General features: G+C 37.9%; 1 protein-coding gene across 1 annotated transcript in view; it reads right to left on the bottom strand.

Annotated features, from left to right (window-relative positions):
* The window catches only part of GABRR3 (gamma-aminobutyric acid type A receptor subunit rho3), a 41,849-nt gene extending 21,902 nt beyond the window's left edge, over positions 1 to 19,947 (bottom strand). Inside the window, 5 exon segments of the mRNA XM_027116784.1 lie at positions 3,647 to 3,694; positions 3,696 to 3,715; positions 10,243 to 10,355; positions 18,421 to 18,585; positions 19,769 to 19,947. Coding sequence (XP_026972585.1) covers positions 3,647 to 3,694; positions 3,696 to 3,715; positions 10,243 to 10,355; positions 18,421 to 18,585; positions 19,769 to 19,947 — 525 coding nt within the window.
* Between the last annotated feature and the right edge of the window lie 2,951 nt (positions 19,948 to 22,898).

Below are 22,898 nucleotides of genomic sequence, written 5' to 3' on the forward strand. Positions count from 1 at the left end.
TTGTATCCATACATTTATATTGTTTTAAAGAAGCCCTCCCCAAGTTGAAAAAACTACAGTCCCACAAAAACCTGGACACAGCCTTTATTGGAGCTGTTAGTGGAAAGCATGTTTTCAGAGGTTCTGAAAAAGTGACAATGATCTCCCTCTTCTTGAGAGACAGAAAGAATGCCAGGAGATGGCGGTGCTGGAATTTTAGTGTGCAAAAGAATCACCTGTGAATTCATTAAAATGGCACATTCCCCAGAAGCTAGTTCCCAGAGATTCTGATCCAGTATGGCTCAGGTATTTGAATTGTTAATGTGTATTCCAGTTGTAAGGAGGTAAGGATGAGGGGGAAAAGCTATATTAACATTATGTTAGCAGAAAAAAAAAAATGGTTAGTCAATAATTTTAGTTTTATTTGGCTCTCAGATACGACATTAAATATTTTGTTTGAACAGAAATTCTCCTATCTTCGTCCAAGTCATTGGGTGTGGGCAACGACAACGTGTTTTACATTTCCCAAATGCTTACTTCACACTATCATTTATTGCCCAACAACACTCCTATTTTTCTTGAAATAACACGTATAATAGAACTTTGACATTTATTACACAGGCAAAGAACAAATCTCAGTAAACCACAAATAAGTCATCAAGCAATGATGAGCTCATTTGTTTTTCTTAGGATCAGAATAGAGGTACATTGTATTATTGCTCTGCGTTAATCTGGGAGCATCAGCCCTGTGTAATTTTGGATTACAGTGAGGGTGAATAAATAGAATGGTTCATTCATTACTGTAACACTACTCCACAGGGAATCCTGTGGGTTACTGCATGGATTGCTTTAATGAGCATATATTTGGTTTTAGATGCTCAGTCTGATCAGAAGGGCACTGGGCAAATACTGAGCCTATGAAGTCAAATGGCAGACATTGGTATATACATGTCAGTGGTACATCAGCATCACCACTAGTTGGCACTATCATGAGAAGTGGGCTGAACAGCCTGTTTTGAGGAGAGCAGGACAAAACTAAAAGGGATCGAAAGTGAATTCAGGGTGGGACAAGGGAGCATGGGAAAATGATAAATGAGAAGCAAAAGAAGCCAACACTGGAGATCACCGATGATTTTTTCAAATTAGGCATGGAGAATGCAGACCAGTTTTTGCTGATACTGAGTACTAAGGCTGAACTTATTCAGGAGAAAAGGATGAGGTCCAGTTTTGGGGGCTGTGGAGTAGACACAACGAGATTTTTAGATGCAGACTGGGTCATTCAGGTATCACTTAGAGATTATGCCAGGAGAGGCGAAATGAGAGCCTGCTTCTGGAGCACAACAGGCTCAAGAAAATGTCACTAAAAGCCACTTTTGGTAAGGGAAAAGCCAACGCTTTCTAATCAAGGCATTTTTGAATAGTGGGTACTAGTGGTGCTATTCCCTCTGGGAGTAGGGTGCTTAAAATGAAGGAAGTTTCATTTAAGGTTTGATATTGAACTGAAATAAATATTAAATTAGATAATGACAAGGACTAGAAGGACATTAACTGAAGACTGAAACCAGATGTTGGGCCATAGAAGATCTTGTTTAGACTTTTCTGGAATTTTTATGTGTCCTGTAATTTTCATTTAGTTAGCATTTGGATGGCAATGACTAGTTGAAGGAATCACTATAAATAAAAATATTAATTAAGTTTACATATGAAAAGATTATTTGCTCTTTCAATTTTAAGTGATTTATATTTTCTAGGTCCTGCTTCCTTAAGAGATCCCTACTTTATTCTTTCTCTTTCATTCTCTTCTTTTTTTAAAAAAATTATCTTTGTGGTAATTGCATACTAAAAATAATATGTAGAATCTAAATTTCAATACTTAATTCTATGAAAAACACTATATATAAGCCACAGTTCATATATCAAAAATACTTTTATTCCAAAAAATATCTCAAAGCAACTTTCGAAAATTTCACAAGAACACACATGTAAAAGATTCCAGAAAAGGGAATAAAATGCAAGGATTAACATACATGAAATGACCAGATTAGATAAACAACAAACTAAATCTTTCCAGATGGAAAACGGAGTTTGAAACTAATTCATATCTTCTCTATTCATGGAGGGGGTATTCCCTGGTTTTATTTTTATCACCCTCTAGCCCCCTGCAAAAACCAAGCCTCCATATTCAAAGTAGAAAATGAAAGACAATAAGCGTTTGGCTAAGAGTTGCAACTTCAGATGTCTCCCTGGATCAGGACCTGGCAGGAAACACCAATGAACGAAGCAGGATGAACCTAAGAGGAAAGCCAGGCATGGGTTCCAGGGCAAACTGGAGGGCACAGGCCCTACCTAACGGCATTCACAAACTGTCTAAAACTTGGGGGGAGGTAGGAACAAATCCAAAACTGAAACCACAACCAAAACCAAAACATGTTCAAAGCTGCATCCTACCAGTGAGTACCTGTTAGGGCCCTTGTCATTAATAGTTGCACCTAGTGTAATGTTGATAGGAAACAAAAGAAAGACAACTACAGGAGATGATGGAAAAGACAACACAACTGAAGAGAACAAAATTAGATGGAAAGAGTGATTCAAATATAAGAATATACATCACTTAGGTAAGAACAAGGAAATGGACGTTGAAAATTTGAAACTATAACGCACTTTTTATTTGGCATAGAAAAATATACTAAAATGGGCTACACAAAGCTCTGAGACATTAACAAATTAACAGAATAGTAGTAGGTAAAAAGGAATTACATCAATAATGTATATGTTTGTGCAAGTAAATATTATTCTTAAAGTACCTGAAAAAAGCTTAAAATTACTTAAATGAAACACAATTCTGGTAATTATGTAGACTCGGTAGTTCTAAAGTGGGAGTAGAGAAAATGAAATGGAAAAATTATGGTAGGGGATATTAAAACATAAATATAGCTAAAATGGTAAAACTGGGTTAGGGGGAATGGGGAAGAGGAGACAAAAAAGCAAAGCATATAAAATGGCAAAGGAAACAGGAAAAGGCTAAAAGGAAAATGATAATAATCAATCAGTTTAAAGTTTTAAGTGATGGTGGTTTGCAAGTACTACTCCATAAAAATGACAAATATTTCAGTGCAAAAATAAAACAAGGGCAGTCTCTTCTGGATTTCTAGAAACTCTAAGGGAATGGACAAACTTTTCTTAATTTAAATTTTTAGTCCTATGAGTTTAAAAAATCCTTTGTTCTCTGCTATTGTTTTTCTACAGATAAGCAAAGTTAGTATGAACTGAAAACTCTGGAAGCATTCTATCAACCCAGATTCAGGTGTTTATCATTTTGTGGGTAGGGACTCATGGTTGTGACTTCATATTTCACATATATTATGATCACCCTTTCTTCTTGTGCAATTGTTTCTGGTTCATGTCACATAGCTAAATATATCATGTCCTTCAGTGCTCCACCACTGTAAAGCCATTAGAAGGAAAAGAGAAGAGGAGGAAAGGAATGAGAATTTTAATCAGAGGTAGAAAGTGGTGGATAGAAGAGAGTAAAGCAACTTCAACTTTATTAAGCAAAGTAGGAAAAATAAGTAACATACATAATTAAGATGATTTATTAAAACACCAGTGATTTTGACACTATTGAGACTCTATCCTTTCAGAAAAAGTATCTCATAGAGAAACTTACCATGTTAATCTCTGAAATGCTGTCAATGCTTTCAACTTGGACATCTATAACCCACAGGCACTGGAGATCCTTCAGAAAGAAGAATGGGTAATATAACGAGGAATCAGGATTATTTTGGAAACATTTAAAGTGGAGAGAGATCAATGTTGCAAATGAATTATTTTTCAAGTTTTAACAATAAATCTCTCCATTGTCTATTGATATATTATTACACATTCAGGGAGTGGATGTAGTCATGGAGTTCATGACTTTGGTAAATATGGGAGCCTTTCCTCCCTTGCCAAAAATTCAGCCTTTTTCACTTGGGCAGTGCATGGCAGGCTAGAGGAACACACTGCTAGTACAGTGCTACACAGGGATGCTGCACATTCAGAAATGTCGCTACCCAGATCATCAGTAACCACAACCTGCATTTGGGATAAAGCAAATATCCTTTGAAATGTGTGGCTGAGAGTATTCTGAAAGTCAGAATTGGAGCAACTTCAGACAGACAAGTGCTGAGACTGGTGTGCCGTTGGGTCTCACAGAATCAGGCTCATGCACCCAGAGAACAGACTGAGACCAAGACATTTCCTTGTTACACCTTACAGAGGGTTTCATCTGTTCCTGTGTGAGGGGATGCTGATGTTAATAACTTCATTATTTAGTATTGTGTATGAAATTTGATGTATATATATGTTCAAATAGTTTGTATATTTATACATATAGTCTTCGTATGTTTTCTTTCCATGGTGACCAATTCTCAAACTTTATAGTCCCGAGTTAAAAAATGCTTTCAACTGTTGTTGAAAAAACAGAAATCTTGCCTAGATGGATCCCAGGTGGCTGTTTCAGTCAAGATTCTGGGATTTAGAAGGGACTGGCCAGAAAAACTTCCTTCCTTATTGTCTGGATGTGCTACATGTGACATATATGTGCATATAATTTAATAAGGCACCTAATTATTGTGTTTTAAATGCACACTATAAAACAAGATATGCCTCGCCAGTCCCTGTGCACCCTCTATGACCCCCCTGCCCCATTAATTGGCTGATGTTACCTTCACTTTATCGACCCAGATTCCCTCTTCTATTCCATAAGTCTAAACCCTCAATATCCTTCTTTACTTACAAGGGTATCAGCTGGCCAGGCACTGGGCCTGTCACTAGAATATATTTCTGTTTCAGGCTTTAGGAATACCTTACTTGCACCTTAACCACCAACTACTTCCTGTCATTGGACCAATTACTTCCTGTAATGTTAATAATGACAATTCTATTAAAATTTTGTTTAATGATAATTATGATTAAGCATTAACTTGGGAACAGCTCAGTATTATTCCTTTATCAGCTTTAACTCTGGTGCTTTTATTTTGTTTGGTTGTCTTTTTTCTTTAATTGGTAGCGCTATCAAAATAAAAAAATCATGGAAAGATCTCATCCCTGCCCCTATCTGGCCTTTCAGGATGAGTAAATATTCCCATTAACTCCAATACTCCAAGGGACTGAAGGGATTGGACAGGTCTTGGACAGGGAGCAGAATGTCCTGGAGAAAATTCTGGCATTAGAGTCCAGACCAGAGTTTGAATCCAGCTCCATGACTCACGTGTGATCTCGGGTCAGTAACATCTCTAAGCTTAGTGTCCTCAGCTATAAGATCCAGTAGTAGTACTCACCTTGGAGACTTACTGAAAGACTAGAAATAATATACAGTAAACTTAATTGATACTCAGTAAATAGCACAGAATAAATGTTACTCTTACTGCAATTCAGCAAAAATGTGAAACTGTTCCTAGGACTGCAAACCACAATTCCCAATCTTACACTCAAACATTTAGACAATCAGTCCACTCTTCACTAAAAAATGATCCAGTGTTTCTTACAGAGAGCTTATTTTAGGATAAAACCTGAACACAACTTGGATTCAAGATCTCATGACTTGTAAGTAGGACCTATTTACTGATGACTATCTCTGCAATCCAGGAACAGTCTTATAAAGCCACCATACAAGGACATTCATGCCACCACTGGACAAGCACTGGGCCCTCGGGGTTGTTTGAAGGCTGGACTGACAGTGGGGTAATAGTATGGCTTGTCTCTTAGGAATGGGTTCCTGGAAACATCTTAGATTTCTTCTTTCTTCCCTCTCATTTTTTCTATTCTTGTGGGGATCTTCCATCTCAAAGGAAAGTGTTTGTCTTCAGATGCTGTCTAACCTCATTTTTGTCTCCTTTGCATTTGATGCCCAAGTGTACTTTCTCCTGGGTCTAGGCCTCTGTACTCTGGTTTGACATTCTGAGGACAGAGTGGAGGGTGAAGGCGTGTAAAGGCAAGGTGCAGAATCATAGAATTTTGGAGCTGGATAAAAGCTCCAAAGATCATTCTTTTTGTAAAACAGGAGCTGAGTCCCAGAGAAAAAGTGGCAATAAAGCAAAAACAAACCAAACCAAAACAAAAAAACATGAAATTTGTAGCCACGTAAACCCGAGTTAAAATTAAATGTCTGGGGCTTCCCTGGTGGTGCAGTGGTTGAGAGTCTGCCTGCCGATGCAGGGGACACGGGTTCGTGGCCCGGTCTGGGAAGATCCCACGTGCCGCGGAGCGGCTGGGCCCGTGAGCCATGGCCGCTGAGCCTGCGCGTCCGGAGCCTGTGCTCCGCAACGGGAGGGGCCACAACAGTGAGAGGCCCGCGTACCACACACACACACACACACACACACACAAAATTAAACGTCCGTAAATCCTTAACTCCTCTAAGCCTCAGTTTGCTCATCTGTAAAATAGGGGAAATAAGTATATGGTATGTGCCTAATTGGGTTGCTGTGAAACAAAATGAAAAAATGCATGTTAAGTCCTTAGCCTAACCTAACATTCAAATGTCTTAACCAACTTATTCAGTATCTATTTGATGTGTAATACATAGAACACGAAATATAACACTTTCATAAATACTCTTATTAATTCTCTGTGTAAAGCATTTGGAATATAGTAAAAATTAAATGACTATTAACTATTACAGTTAGGTGTTGATTTCCCAGGATCACTAACTAGGTAGTGGCATAGATGTTTATACTGCTTTATAAATATATATATAAAGCTAGATCATCGATCTGGTTTTATGCATGCTGGAATAAGGAGAGCTAAATGAAAGTTATTCATCTTATTTGTGAGGTGCATTTAAAATACTTTATATATTATCTAATGTTATTATTATAGCCACTTCATTAGTTAGCTGGGTAGAATCAATCTTAACTCCATTTGATATGAGGGAACTCATGCTCAGCAAGGTTGAAGAGCTTGCCTGCAACCTAGAGCTGTTTAATGCAGGAATACAGCCAGGTCCCTCTGGCTCCCAATCTGGTCCTCCTGTGTGAAAGCAAAGACTACACAAGCGGCTTTTAGAGCTTTAGCTTTTGTTTTGACTCAGTAGTCAGTATCTAGATGCTGAATTGTTTTCACTTTAAAGAAACAAAGAAATCATCAACTATAAAACTAAAACCAAAAAACCCCTTAGTTATGGGAGATGTAAAGGGTAGGGAAAGTGTAAATAAAGAAAATGAGCTGCAATTTATAACCCAAGTTAAACAAAAAGCTCCCTTAAATATGTATCCTCCTTTTCCACATAATGAGTCAATTAATCTTCTAATGCTTTATACAAGACACTGCAGTAGCAGCTGGTTTTAATGTTAAGGCTAATTAGGAAAACATTAAGGCAAGAGAAGTGCTGAAGTTACATTTAGCTCAAGAGGAAAGAAGTATGTGTGTGTGTTTGTGTTATGGACAAGTATAAAGAAAGAGAAGATAAATTTAAGCCTGTCTTTTATATCCTGCAGGCTGATTTTCCCAGGAAGGCAGGCTTGAGAGAACAGAGAAGGGGTCACCTGTATAAAAAGTGGTTCTGACCAAGACAAGAGAAGGTTAAGGATTGTATTTCACAGGGCTACCAGACTGACATTTCTGACTGAATTTATGGATTTTTCTGCCTGAACTGACTGAACACACAAGCCATTTGGATACCATTTAGCCCCAGTCCATGATTGTCAGAAAAATTTCTTAATCGTGGGATGATTTGCCACCTGCCACTAAATAGTACATATAAATTGCATTTTTAATACCCCACAAAGTAGCCTCAGGAAAAAAAAATGTTTTAAAAATTCTTAACATGTATCCCTAACAGATCAAGAGAAGTGAAATTTTAAGATCAGTTTTATGGTTTTCTGAGGGATGAGGATGATATATAGGAGGGAGAATGGAGGCATAAATGCTTTAAGATAAAAGTAGAGGGTCGGCTCTTGGTAATCTATGACAGTGCTTGTCAAATTGTAAAGCGTATTCAAATCACCTGGAGATCTTGTTAAAATGCAGATTTTGATTCAGAAAGCCTGGGGTGGGGCCTGATCTTCTGCATTTCTAACTAACTCCCAGGTGGTTCTGCAGCTGGTCCTTGGACCACTTTGAGCTACAAAGTGTAGCGTGCTTGTTTCAAGGTCCAAATTCAAGGACGGTAATTTTTCTCTTAATCTTTCTGGCTTTCAATGGTCTAAAATAGGCCCATAAAACCCGTTCCTCTAGGATAGTAGTTCATTTAATTGAGGAACCTAACCTGACAGGAATTAGGGCAGCTTTTTGAATCGGTATTGAAGAGAGTACATCATTTTGAACTGCTAACCGCTACTCGGGAGAGGCCCATTCCAAGCCATTCCTGTGCGTCTGGAGCCCCCTAATGGCTCAAAGGACCCATAGCCCGGCAAGTTTAACTTTGTAAGATTTTCCCCAACTAAACCATGAGAGGGAAAAGATTTTAGAAACTCTTTATAGAATCATAGAGACCAAGGTGCAGAATACCCAAGTAAGAGTTGTAGAGTATATTCTCCAAACTTTGGGCAAAACTTTGGGGGAAATAAACGGTCTGTTGGGAATGGTAGTTAGATTTCGGGCATCTTTTGGAGAATTGTCATCCTTAATGACACATCTGAGAAGTAGTGATGTAAGACAACAACAGCAAAAAACCAAAAACAAAAAAAAAAAAAAAAAGAAGATTAAAAAAATAGACCTATAATTAAAAAAAAACCAAAACAACAGAAACGCACACATCTTTAAACCTGATTGATTTTGAGGCTTCTAAAAATCTTAAATTAGGTTCAATAAGTGTGAGAAATGCTCTGGAAAACAAACAAATTCTACTCACCATGATTTAATCTGTTGCTGATAATCTAATTCAGTAGTTATCACATGTGATCTCGGATCAGCATCACCAAGGAACTTATAAGACGTGACAATTGGTGACCCCACTCAAATCTACTGAATCGAAACCTCTGTGGGGGAGGCCCAGTAACCTGGCTGTTAAGGAGCCCCCAGGTGACTCTGATGCTTGCTAAAGTTTGCATCACTAACCTAATGAAATCAAAACCATACCCTTAGAACTGCGACCCAATGGATTCCAGGAAATGAGGACAAAAACCAAACAACCCTCAACATAACAGCTACCTGATGTACTTTTAAATTTTCCCTGTTAACAAATGAGTTTTCTAGGGTACCTACACGCCTGTTGTGCTTCCCTTTGTCATAACCACAACATGATGAGTATCAAGTTCTCCTCACCCCACGCTGAGTACTTGAAGCATTGGTTATTTATCGAAAAGCGGTACCTGTTCTACTGCTGGGGGATCCTGCCTCCTCACCACCACGCTCACTTCTCTCACCTCCATATCTCTAGCATGAAAAGTTGTCAGTTCAGGAGTTGTGGGTGTGGGAGACCTTAGGTCAATGACAGGAGAGTCAGGATGGATTTAGCAGTAAGATGGAGAGTTCAGTTTACCTTGTGGATGTTACCACATCCTGTGCATCTCTGGGAAACTTGGTACCCTCAGTGATGCAACTACATGCACAGTAAACAATCTGACGGGAGGAAAGGCTTTCTTACAAGTGTATCCTTCTAATGTGGTTTGCTTCTGTTCTCATCAGCCATTGCATCTTGGTTCCACCACTTACTGCTTTTTTCATGGCCTTGAGAAAATTTCTTGACTTCTCTAAGCCCCAGTTTCCACACTGGAATATTAGGGATCATGATAACGCCTACTTCATAGGGTCACTGTGAGCGTGGAACGAGACAGTGCATTAAAGGGCATTCCAACATTTTGATCACTTTTTGTTGCTAGGAGTAAATAAAGGAAAAATCCTCAGCAGAGGTGGTTCGAGGGAAGCCGTGGCGTTTGGCAGACTAGTTCTTCAACAAAAGCCAGGCATTGCAGCTCATAAGAATGTTCAACAAGACTTTATGAATATTATCATATAACCCAACTTAACAAATTTTAATTAAAACAATATGTTGCTGTATGGGCAAGGTATATACATTCACTATTTTTGAACACACACTATTTATTAAACACACTATTTATGATAATGTATATAGAAAAAAATGAGTCTTTTTGGTTAATTTAAAATGCATAAATTATCAACTGTTCTTATTCAAGAGAAGATCATTGTAAAAGGTTTTTCGTTTTTTTTAAATTGGTGGTCTTGTGTTTTGGTCTTAATTCCTTCAAATTTTCAACTCAATTTTTTGACAGTGCAATGGACTGTCAAAATGACTGTGAGTTTTGTAAAGATAATACTCACCTCCAAATCCGGGTCTCACTGCAGAATTCTGGTCCTCTATATGGAGAAGTTGCTAATACCTCAGGGGCCACACTTTGGCACTGTCATCATTCCTCATTCTAGTTTCTTGTTTGCTGTACCTCCAAGGGAGAAAAATGTTTCTGAGATACATATGCTTCTGGATATTTTGATTTAGGTTAGCTTTCTGTGTTCAACATGATACTCTAAAATATACACATAAAAGCTCATTTTCTCAGTTCATATTACATATAGCCAAAGATCTGCCAGCATTTATTGTTTAGTATCCAAGGGTGGGGCAGGTAAGCAAATCTTGGAGCACCTAAGATGATAAACTGAGTTTGGATGTGATCCTGACAGGCAATGTTTCTCAGAATGTGGGTTATAGTAGGAAAACCTGGTTACTAGCACCTGGGTGGAGGTGATCAAGATTCAGATCCACGGACCCCAACCCAGATCAACTAAACCAGAACCAGAGGAAACAGGGCCTAGGCATCTGCATTCAATGTGCTACCTAAGTGATTCTTAGAGTCACTGAAGTTAAACTACCTCTTGCACTAAGACAGTAAAAAAAAAAAAAACATGAAAAATTGTAGACTGATGAAAATAGTGTTTTACAAAGACAGAATGTGCAAAAATTGTGGGTGCTGGTTGAGATTAGAGGAAGTACCCCTATGGCAGGTTCTGGAACCTGAGAGAAGGCGATGGGCATGGATGGAGAGGAATCCCAGGGAAAAATGGATGATCTGACAGCTGATTGGACCTAAGGTCAGGTCCAGCTGTGAAGCAGGTGCAGCCTATTTTCATCTGCAGTTTTCTAGGGCAAAGGCAAAGTGTGTGGCCTCTCCCTTGTGTGTGGAGTCCTGATCTGGGAGTGAAGCCCGTTCCTCCCTGGGTCTTTGAACTCTGGCAAGTTACTGGGCCTCCCTGACTCATTTCCTGTGCTGTGACACATACCTCCCAGACGTATTCTAAGTGTGGCGGCAGAATATCTGTGGAAGCGCACACAGCTCCTCTGTATGTGACATGCTGCTGTCTCCTCATCCCCAGTGCCCGAGACCTAGTTCACTGCCTCTTCCAGAAGAACGTTCCTGTCACCATCACCGTCATCACTGTCAGCAGTAGCAATAACACAAGACACTGAGGGGTCTTCTAGGTGAATTCTAGTTACTCTGAATTCCTGACTGACTTTTGCATTGATACAATGCAAATGTTTCTTCAGGAAACACACGTAAAATCTTAACGTAAGACTCATGAACGCAATTTCCTAACTCAATAAAGTGACTTTGATTGTGGGAATTTCACATCCTGAAGCGGCTGGTTTAAGAAATATGTCCAGGCTTATGGGCACCTCAGATCACCTAGTATGGTCTTCAAATAGAGAAGTTTCTGGCTGAAACCCTCAGAGATTTATGTATGTATTTTTGCCATTAATAGAAATGGCGAAGTTGGAGGAACAAATCTGTTTTGAGTAGAAGACAAATGAGTTTGATTTTAAACATAAGTCATTTTATCCTATGAATAATTGAACACATAGAACTATTTCTTCCAAGGATCTCTTAACTAGAAAACTTCTTTCAGGGAGCTAGGATGAACCATTTATTGAAAAAGTAATAGCAGCTAACTTTTATTAAATGCCTACTGTGTTCAAGGCCCCCTACCAGATGTTTTGTAAATACTATCTTTGGGGTGCATCTGAATCACCAGGTTTGCTGGGGCCCATGCCCAGATTTTCTGATTCCACAGTTTTAGGGTATGAGAATTTGCATTTATAACAATTTCTCTGGAGAACTACTGGTCTGGAAAATAGCAGACATTTTATAAAAGCTAGCTAGTTGTTATTATTTTATGAAAAGTGGCATGTAACCTTGGGTGGAAATTCATGGAAATTTGTGAACTTCTTCAGTAATATACACAACAAAACAGCAATCTCTAATACTCTTTTCAAAAGCATACCCCTCCATGAGATTGGTAGGGATAAATCTTAATTAAGAATCCCCAGAACAATGAACATGCAGCCTGCTATGAAAGGCACTCTTGGCAGTACCTGAAATCACACACACCTTTTTTTACCTGAGGGCTCTTCTGATGTACAGTGAGATGTCCCATCTTTATTTATTTTTGACTTTATTTATACATCTACTTCTCAAAATATTTATACATCTACTTCTCAAAGAGGTTTATGTGGCTTAGATACCCTCTAAAAGAATTTTGAAAACCTCACACATATTTAAGTAGACACCTACAATTTTTTCATCATAAAAGTTAAAATTACTTAAATATTGATAATAATTGAAAATAAAACATATTCCTCCTTTTAATGTATCCAATGAACCTAAAATACCCACTTTATGCATTTTAAAATACATGAATAAACTCCTCTTTAAAAACCAGAAGTTTTATCTCATTCCTTGTTTTCTTGGAATTTGTATTTTATTTTATCTCCATTTTATTTGAAAGTTCATTCGGGTTTTTCCGTAAGATGTTACGGAAAAAGCCGAATGAACTTTTTGGCCAATCCAATATTTCCTTCATTGAATTTTATCACCCCATCATACTTCTTTGCAAGAATATATGTATACATATTGAAATCATCTTTTTTAGCCTCTGTGACTATTGCAAATGGAGCAAAACATAATGCATATAAATGTTGATAAATACTTATTAAAATTATGAATTAAATTTTATAGGAAAAGTATTTCTTAATAAAGTGATGGTACATTTTCCCTATTTTGTGTATCTGTATATGGATATTACTTATTGCACTTGTTATTTCTTGTCTTTTTGATAAAGCCCTTCTAATAGGTATGAGGTGATATCTCATTGTAGTTTTGATTTACATTTCCTGATCCTACTTTTCACTTCTATAGATGAAAATATTGAAAAACTTTGTTGATATATATGTAAGTACATGGAATTGCAAGAAATTTTGTTTCAGGAATGTAACTTAATTATTTAAATTCCTTCTTATTTTCCAAAATTCACGTTGTGGTCTATCATCAATTATTTCTAATGATTTGTAACCTGACAAATTAATTAGGTTATTACTTCAATATTGATGAACACAAAAAAAAAAAAAGAAAAGAAAAAAGAAAATCACGCAGTTTGGAAAAGGATGTGTTATTTAAAGTAAAGTCATCCATTACCTCAACAACAATATCTGTAAAGGCTTCTTTGTACCTGGGAGGATTTTATACACTGGTGTAATACACATAGTTAAGATTCAGGAACAGGGAGAGGCATGCCTTTATTTTGCCAAATGGGACAGAGCAATCATTAAAGGGAGGCTACAGAGAAGATTGCAGGCAAGTTTTCAGGAGGATCAGTTTTAGGAAAGAGGTCAGAGGAAGTCAGAGATCCAGAAATAATTATTTTAAAACTATCCATGCCCACGTGCCCCTCTGATAGCTTGCATGTACCCTAAGGGGAACATTATACTCTAGGAGTATAAGTGCCCTATTTGAAGACCTCTGGCTTATTAAAAAAAAGACATATATAGAAAGGTTAATAAAATGAAGACTGAAATAGAACAAAGGCAAGAAAAGTAAATATGCTTAATAAGGGGATTAATTTATGACAGAGAATCAGATTTAGCTCAGAGCTTTCTGGCCTGATTCCATATATGTATAATTTTAAGCCCCTTTGTCTTCTGCCCTCTTCCCTTTCCTAGAAAAAATGATTTTGTTTTTAGTAGTTACTGAAAGAAATCTTTTGGATGACTTCTGTCTGAGAAGAGGGTCTTCTAGAAGGCTAGGTGCCAATGGGATAGAACAAAGAAATCTCAACTCATGGAAGAGTCTTGCATCATTACAGCATTCTTAATCTTTATAGCATTCTTAATCATTACAGCATTTTTATTCTTTCCCCACAAAGGAAGATTATGAACATTGTTTGAGAAACAACAGGTAAGGCTCGGTAATAGTTATCACTTTTCTTTTTGAGTTAGAACCTTTTTCTTTCTGGATGAAACAAAGGAACCATATTTTTATGTTCCCCCTTCTTGTCAGTATCAGAAACTTTACTATAATTTTGTCACTAAGAAAGTGTGGGTTCAGGGGGAAGGAAGGGCTGGATTTTGAGTGGTTTCAGGGGAATAAAGGGGTCTTTGAGGAGGATATACTAGGCAGAGAATTAAAAAGTACCAGAACTGCTTGAGGAAAAGCAAATACATCCAACTCATTCTGATACATTAGTGTTTAGTCAGTGGAAAGACAAAAACTCATTTTAACTGAGTCATACTCAGCTGGTTGCTTTACCAAACTGCTTTCCCAAGGGCCTATATAGTTGATTAGTTTACTAGGATCAGGACTTGGAAACGACTAGGCCTGACTAAATAGACTATTTACCCAAGAGAGGCTATAATTAAGAAACATATTAAAAAATATTTAATCTAGAGAGTTAACAGTGAGATAACAACTAAAAGTATGAATGCCATTTTATACCTATTAAATGAGCAGAAAACAAAAAATTTTAGTACCCAATGCTGCTAATAGGATGAAATAGAAATGTTTATACTTTGTGTGTGGCAATATACTTGTAAAGCCCGTTTAGAAGTTGATTTTGAGAGCTACGAAGATAATTCACATCCTTTGATGCCAATCCAAGGAATGCAGTAAAGCAGTCAGAAGGAAAATCAGTTGATCCAATTTTTGATCACAAAGAAAACTTTGATAATTCTGGATCCAATGTTTATTTTTAGGTCCCTGATGCTTTTGAGACTTCTTAGAGAGGACATGGTGCATTATACGGAGTGAATCTTGTGGCTTCGACTGAACTGCCCTTGAACTCATGACTCTAGGAATACACACTTGACTTTAGTCAACAGCCCGTTTCTTATAAAGGAAAAATCTACACGGACGAGCATTTCTGTGGAAGAGCCAGCCAGAGAGAGTGCCCCACTTGAGACACGACAGTTTCCATGAGTTAACTTGTGTCTCTATCAAATCATGAGCTCAGTGAGGTCTCAGTTTCCTCATCTGTGAAATGAAGAAATTGGACCAGATTAGGAGCTGGTTTGCAGACATTTTTTGGATAGCCCATATGGTGTATTAAAGTGGAAAATTTCACAGGAAAATCTGAATTTTTCTCTTGAAAAATCAGAAAATCTGGCAATACCAGGCTCAAGTTGTCTTATAAGAAGTCTTGACCTGACCAGCCTCTGCCCCCAGAGGAGCATATAGCCTGTAGTTGCCGCAGTCTCTGCCACTCCCTTTGTTATTTGCAGTAGCAGTTGAATTGGCAATCTCTAGGACCCTCTTGGCTTCTACATTAGGTTCCTGGATGTGCTGGTAAATGTTTAAGTGGCTCCCCTGGAAAAAAAAGCCCTATTTGTAGTGTTTGTTGATTTCCATGATGTAAATACTGCCACCATAGCTGATTTCAAGCTACAGATATGACAGAGATGTGTGCAGCCCATAGTGTAGTATAGTATAGTAAAGTATAGTTTTGTGTATTATAGTATACTACAGTTTATAGGATAGTATAGTACAGTATAGTGTAGTATTCTACCAGGCATAAATAGATATAAATAATGGAGAACAATAGACAATAGCGACATGTAGTAAAGTAGTTAGGAAGTGGTGAGATTTAAGTATTTATTACCTTCGTTTTAAAAATAATTTATTTAATTGTATATTTATATAATTTAATTTTTAATAATGCTTATATTTAACAGCCTTAAAATTTAACAATTGGCTCTTGCAAGCCATTCTGCACAGACATTGGCACTCTGCTGATTATTCTTAAAGCCAGAGACAGTGTGTTGTTCTTAACTCTCAACCCAGTACTTGTCATAAAAAAGGCACTCAAAATAAATTAACACCAAAGAATGAATAAATACTCAGTGAGTCTAGATGCCTAATCCCCTTTGCATCCCTTGAGAGCCAAATCTCTCCCCTAGGCAAAACAGGAACATTTTCCCCTGCCATACTTAATTTATTCACCAACTCTTCCTCTCCCCTATTTTGTCTTTAAGAAATAAAGGAAATGTTTGGATGAAAGATTTTTAAAATACTTCGATAAAAAAGGGAATCTTTGGGCAAAAAGTAAGATTATATTCTGAATGAAAAAGGATAATAGGAAAGGATTTAAGGGCCTGATTGTAGGAAAACTGGCTCAAAATAATGTACATAAATGTGAGTTAATATATAAAGATATACTTCCTAATTTTCAAAGAAAGATCAGGCCTTTCTTCCATGTTCATTCTATTAGTTCTCTTGCATTATGACAGAGTGGATTGTTCATTCATTCATTCATTACTTATTTAATTGCCGATAATCAGATTGTGTGTAGGGCAAAGAACCTCACAGCATTTATTCATATATTAAGGTCTAATGTATCCTGGGCTCTTTACTCTAGAAACTATCCTATACAGTAATTTCAGTATTTTTGTCAAAATGCCTTAAAATCTTCATGAGAGAGTGCTGAGCGACAGCTCAGAAACAGGCTGGCTGAATTATTCTGTTCACTGGGGAAAATGCCTGACTCTCATCCTAAGTGGCTGCTTCTGAACTAGGGTCTATGTTTTACGCAATCCCTAGTGTCCTAGAGGATTTTTCTTTGAAGAACAAAAGAAGCAGATATAAATTTTAATGAATCATGTTGTAGCTTATCGCTGAAAGGGGTACCTCACTTAGGTTATAGAGAAGTGAAAACAAACATGCTTGGCCCCATGGAGTAGGAAGCCCGGGGTTACCTCTTCATTTAAATAGATTCTAAAAATGAGACACCTATCATAAGAGAGAAATTCCCATCCCACCACAAAGAACAGTGTTCTCCTCTTGTCCCTTAAATGACACCTAAAAAATACACATGGTAGGTTTTTCTGCAGCAACTCTTCCACCGAGAGTGTGCTGGTGAGATTGATGAGTTCCTATGACCATCTCCCTTCTTATCTGCACATCCACCAAACAAACTGGACAAACTTCCTATTGTTTGAGTTGTAGATGATATTTTAAGCAGTCTCTATTTGTTTCAAAATTAGATAAAATATACTACTAAAATAGACTAGATGTTATAAGCAATCTGAAAAAACATACAGTTTGGTTGTATAGCCCCACATTTCCCAAATATTGCTTGCCCAATTGCCTTGAAGAAGACTCAAAGTGTTCAAACTGGGCAAGATTTCATAGCATCTCAGATCTGCGTGTGGGAGCAGAAGCCTGGAAGGGGAGTGTGGGATGTGGTCCTTGATTTTTAAGAGCAGAGCAGGAATTAGGTATCTAGTGACCTCTCCTCCCCTCCCCCCATACCTCTTTTGTTTTTGGTCATTAAACCTGAGGCTTCAGAAGGATTTATTAAATTTTTATGTTCTTTCCTGATGTTATAGTGAGTGCTTCATAAATATCCAAGATGTGAGGGCAATCTGGCTGAAACAAAAGTTACCTCACTGATCGCTAAGGTTGGCTGGGTGATATCACTCACCTTTATTCCTCAATTTCTCCTACTGGGTCTTTTTGAGAATCTTGTGCTTGGTGAAAAGGAAAGACTTTCCCTACAACAGGAGGTCATTTCTTGGTTATTAAAGGGTAGTAGGGTGACTAATCGTTCTAGTTTGTCTGTGACTGAGGGGGTTCCTGGGACTTCTAGTGCTAAAAACCATGGAACCCCAGGCAAATCAGGATGAACTGGTCATTCTAGTAGAGAGCTATGCCGCTTCACTAGCAGGTCCAAACATACTCTGATTATTGATAAGATAATAATGATGATGTATTGACATTCAGGATGATATTTCAAAGATGATTTTCAAAATGGAAAATGAATTTTAAAAAACAACAAATGGCTTTAATGTCTTTCAGTACTGTCTGGTCGATATACAGAACTATACACTCTGCAAGTACTTGACATTAGAAATTGGTGCTTAGACTAATTTCTACTCAAAAAATTTTGAAGGAACATTAAACTCATGTTGTTATTGATAATAAATGCATTACTCATTGGAGAAATACAATCCTTGAAAGAAGATTCATACATGAGCCCTTTAATGTTTTCTCCAAAAATAAGCAAGCAAATGCCAGCAGAAACCCCAGATTCTTCTCTTTCTATGCTAATTAGAGGTGATTTATTTTGATGGTTGAATGCTATCTCTAGAGACAATCACTGCCACAAATACGTGCTACCATTAAAGATATAGTTCTGAGGCAGGTGGTGAGAGAAACTGGGACTACACTATGGATATCTTACCGGGTCGGCTTCACTGAAGAGAAGCAGCGCTGGTGGGGCTTCTTGATTTCACCAGCAGCACAAGCATTTGACATCAGTGTGATCCAGATGCAGGTGAAGAAGACCAACTGGGAAGCTGGGATCACCTCTGCCGAAAGAAAGGAATGTAGATGGATGCAACCAACGCTGTTACCAATATTGCTTCTTCACGTGTCTTTTAAAAAGTAATTAGAGGGGCTTCCCTGGTGGCGCAGTGGTTGAGGGTCTGCCTGCCGATGCAGGGGACACTGGTTCGAGCCCTGGTCTGGGAGGATCCCACATGCCGTGGGGCAACTAGTCCCGTGAGCCACAACTACTGAGCCTGCGCATCTGGAGCCTGTGCTCCGCAACAAGAGAGGCCGCAATAGTAAGAGGCCCGTGCCGCAATGAAGAGGGGCCCCCGCTTGCCACTAGAGAAAGCCCTCGCACAGAAACGAAGACCCAACACAGCAAAAATTAATTAATTAATTAATAAACTCCTACCCCCAACATCTTCTAAAAAAAAAAAAGAATTGAGATAATGTAAATCAGACATCAGCAATCAAAATCTAGTCAGAAAAGGGTGGGAAGAGCAAATGTGAGATGAGGTGGCAGGAGTGAGTCACTAAAAAAAAAAAAAAAGTAATTAGAGTGCCAGGTAAAAAGGTATCAAGGAAAAAAAGAGAGACATTGTTTTCAATGCTGTGCCTTTTGTTTTAGTAGGTTAAATGGATTGACATCATTTACAGGCAAACATCTGTCTCGATCACCAGCAATTTAAGAAAAACAAAGCAGATTTTTTCATTTTGTTTCCATCCTTTAGTCCCTCTTTCCAGGGAAGGTTCTTAGTGGGATGCTTGATCCCCTACTCAATAAACTCCCAGCTGCAGTCCTCCGCAGACAAAGAAGTGAGATTAGGCATTAAGTCCCCTTAATCCAACACAATATCATTTGAATATATTTAATGACTCAGCAAAATAATATGCTTAATGAGAATAAAGATGATTAGTTTAATTTTAGTTATAGTTTTAAAGATCCTTTCCTTTATCTCATGGCTGTTTTTTTAATCCAGAAAGGAATCTTCCCCTCTCCAAATGCGTACAGATTGCCGGAATACAAACAAACTTAAATTATTATTTTATCAAATAAATAACCATATTTTAAGATGATGGTTTATTCCATTGATATAAAAAGTAGTTCAATTTAAGGTTTAATGTGGTGAGCAGCCAGATAAATAAAAAAAGAAATTAGTCTTGGGCAGTGGGTAAGGAATTAAATTATGGCCACATCAGCTCCTAAAGGTACTTTGCACACATCGAGTAGAAATATTCCCTCCATGTATGCAAAGTACCAGTGAATGGGCAGGTTAGTGAAATTCAGTTTCTCCAACTGAAAAAGCACAGGGTGAGCAATCCAGCGACAGCTGACCTGTTTACTAGGACTTAAGAAGAATGCTGTTTTCTTCCCAGGGATATACTGTGAAGGAATTCTTAAATTTTCTCGAATTGTTTTGTCTCCTTGACACCTCATATCCTGTGTTATTGCTTGATGGTGTTAATTTATTTTGATTTGGGTGATCTCTTCTCTTGGCCCATGCATATCCTCCTATGTTTCTTTGGCATGTCTTTCCTCTTTAAAATATGTGTTTAATATAAAATATTATAAATATTAAAATATTACAAATACACAGAATGATGTAATAAATACTTACCTCTCTCTTGATCCCCTATTTAGTGTTTATCATTGTATACAGTTATACTATTATGTATATTATGTACAGATTTTTTGCATATTTCAGAAAGTTTAATAAAAATGGTGTTAAATTATACTTTTACCTCTGCAACATACTTTTCCTCTCCACATTATGCTTAGATTTATTGTGTTGATAGTTGCAGTCCTAGTTAATTTTTGAGTGCCATACAGTAGCTCACCGTGTAGATAACTAACATTTTATTTATTCTTTTGCTGATGGGCATTATTTCTTATTTTTCAATGATAAACAATCTATTATAAGCAAACCTGCAGTGAATTTTTGTCAATATTTTCTTGCTCTCATACATAACAGTTTCTCTAGGGTATGTACCTAGGAGTAAAACTTCTAAGCTGAAGAATTTTCACATCTTCAAATTTATAGGAAACTACCATAATGGTCCTAAACATGACTGTGCCAATTTACAGCCCCATTAGAAGTGAATGAGAGCCCTCATTTCTTAAAAATTTTTTTAACATTAATATTATCAGGCTTTTAAATGTTACCGAATGCAATCAATGTTGTAGTTTTAAGTTTAATGTCCCTAATGGCTAGAGAAATTTGAGCATTTTTTTTTCATGTCTTTCTGGGCCAGTAAGCTTTCCTCTTCTGCAAAGAACCAGTCAACAGAAGAAATGTGAGGAAAGTTGCTGGTCTTAAGCTACTTCTGGAGGATGCCACCATGGTCAAAGTTTGTTTTCTACCCTAGTGATCTCATGAGATCCAGGGCCCTGACACTTGACCCGAGCACTCTCTGCTACCTGGGCCTGTTCTCTTCATTAAGTACCAGGATCTACACCAACATTTCCCAAAGTAGTTCTTGGCTACACTGGAGATGTTTTGTGAAAAAACATTCTGTGCCAAGTGAGTCTGGGAAACACTATACAAAAAAAATTTTTGTGTGTGGCTGTTTACCAATAAAATTTGTTTGTTGACATTTGAATTTCATAGAGTTTTCATGTATCATGAAATCTTCTTCTCTTTTCTCCCCCAATTAAACACTGTAAAAACCATTTGGTGGGATGGATACAGCCCACGGGGCATAATTTGCCAACTGTGAGTCCCCAGTCTAGGTTGGGGATTCACAGTTCACATCACACGGTTCAGTGAAAATGCTCTCCTCCTTCAGCAATGGGGAGGATGTGAGTTCAATGGTCTAGCCTCAGTGCTTATCTTACTAGATCTGCTGGCAACAGTGACACACCTGAGCTCTCCCTACTTGAAATATTTTCTTCACCTGCCCTCTGGGATACTGGACTTGCCTGTTTTCCTCTTACATCTTCCTCATTCCTGCTCGGTTCTATTATCTTATCTCCCTTCCTCTAACAGATTTCGCAGTACTCGAATGGCCCTGTGCTCGGCACTGCAGTGCTTTAGTACTCTTCTTTCCTACCAACTCACTCATTTTGTGATCTCAGCCAGTCTCAAGGCTTTAAGAACTGTACATACACTCCCAAATTATATAATCAGTCCAGGCTTTTCTCGCAGAATTCCATCTCATATTCCTATGGTCTCAATATTTGTGTCCCCCAAATACAAATGCTGAAATCTTAACCCTCAAAGGTGATGGTTTTAGTAGGTGGAAGCTTTGGGAGGTGATTAGGATGAAGCCCTCAAAAATGGGATGAATGGTCTCATAAAAGAGGCTCCAGAAAGATCTCTCACCCCTTCCACCATGTGAGGATAAAACAAGAAGTCTGCAACCTGGAACACAGCCCTCATCTGACCAAACTGTCACCCTGATCTTGGACATGAACTGTGGGAAATAAATTTCTGTTGTTTATAAACTGCCCAGTGTGTGGTATAGTGTGATAGCGGCCCAAACAGACTAAGACGCATATCCAACTGCCTGCTTACTTGGATGTCTGATAAGTATCTCAAGCTCAACATGTCCAAAAGTAAGTTTGTTAATATCACTCCCCCCAGCCCACCAATAGCCTTCTCCATCTCAACTGATAACAACACTGTCCATTCTTGACTCCTGTCTCTGACATTCCTTGTCCAGTCCACCTTAAAAATACAACCAGGATCCAAATGCTTCTCACCAGCATCTCAGCTACTACCCTGGCCTTTTAGTCATCATCATCTGTTGCTTGAATTATTGCGGTGGTGGCCTGTCTCCTTGCTTGTTCCCTTGCCTTGTTTCAGTTAATGCTGAACACAGCCACCAGCGATCCTTTAAAAATATAAGTCAGGTCAAGTAACTCCTCTCTTCAAAACTCTGCAATGGCTTCTCCTTTTCTTCAATTTGAAAAGTCTTTACAAAGGCTAGGAAAGCCTTACCTAATCTACAGTTCCCTCCTCTTCCTTGCCTTCTCCACTGTTCCCTCCCCCACCACTGGCTGTAGAAATACTGGCCTCTGTGGTTCCTGGAACACACCAAACACACTCCCACAGCAGGGTCTTTGCACAGATTGTCACACTTGTCTGACCCACCCATCATATAGATTCTGACCCACCCAAGGATCTATATGACTAATTCCTTTAACAAATTTAAATCTTTGCTCAAATATCGTTTATTCAATGAAGTACACCCTAACCCCCCTTTAAAAAATGCAGTATGCTCCCTTTCCTTCAAACACCTGTTACCAATCTACCATATACTCCACTTAGCATGTTTTATACAATTTACTTATTATAGTTATTCATTCTCTGTCTAATCATGCTAGAATGTAAGCTTTACAAGGAAGCATTCTTTGTCTGTTTTGTTCCCTGGGGTACAAAATTTTGT

This window comes from Aethalodelphis obliquidens, unplaced genomic scaffold (genome assembly GCF_003676395.1).
Source record: "Aethalodelphis obliquidens isolate GAN/ISIS:26980383/991018 unplaced genomic scaffold, ASM367639v1 scaffold1, whole genome shotgun sequence".
NCBI lineage: Eukaryota > Metazoa > Chordata > Mammalia > Artiodactyla > Delphinidae > Aethalodelphis > Aethalodelphis obliquidens.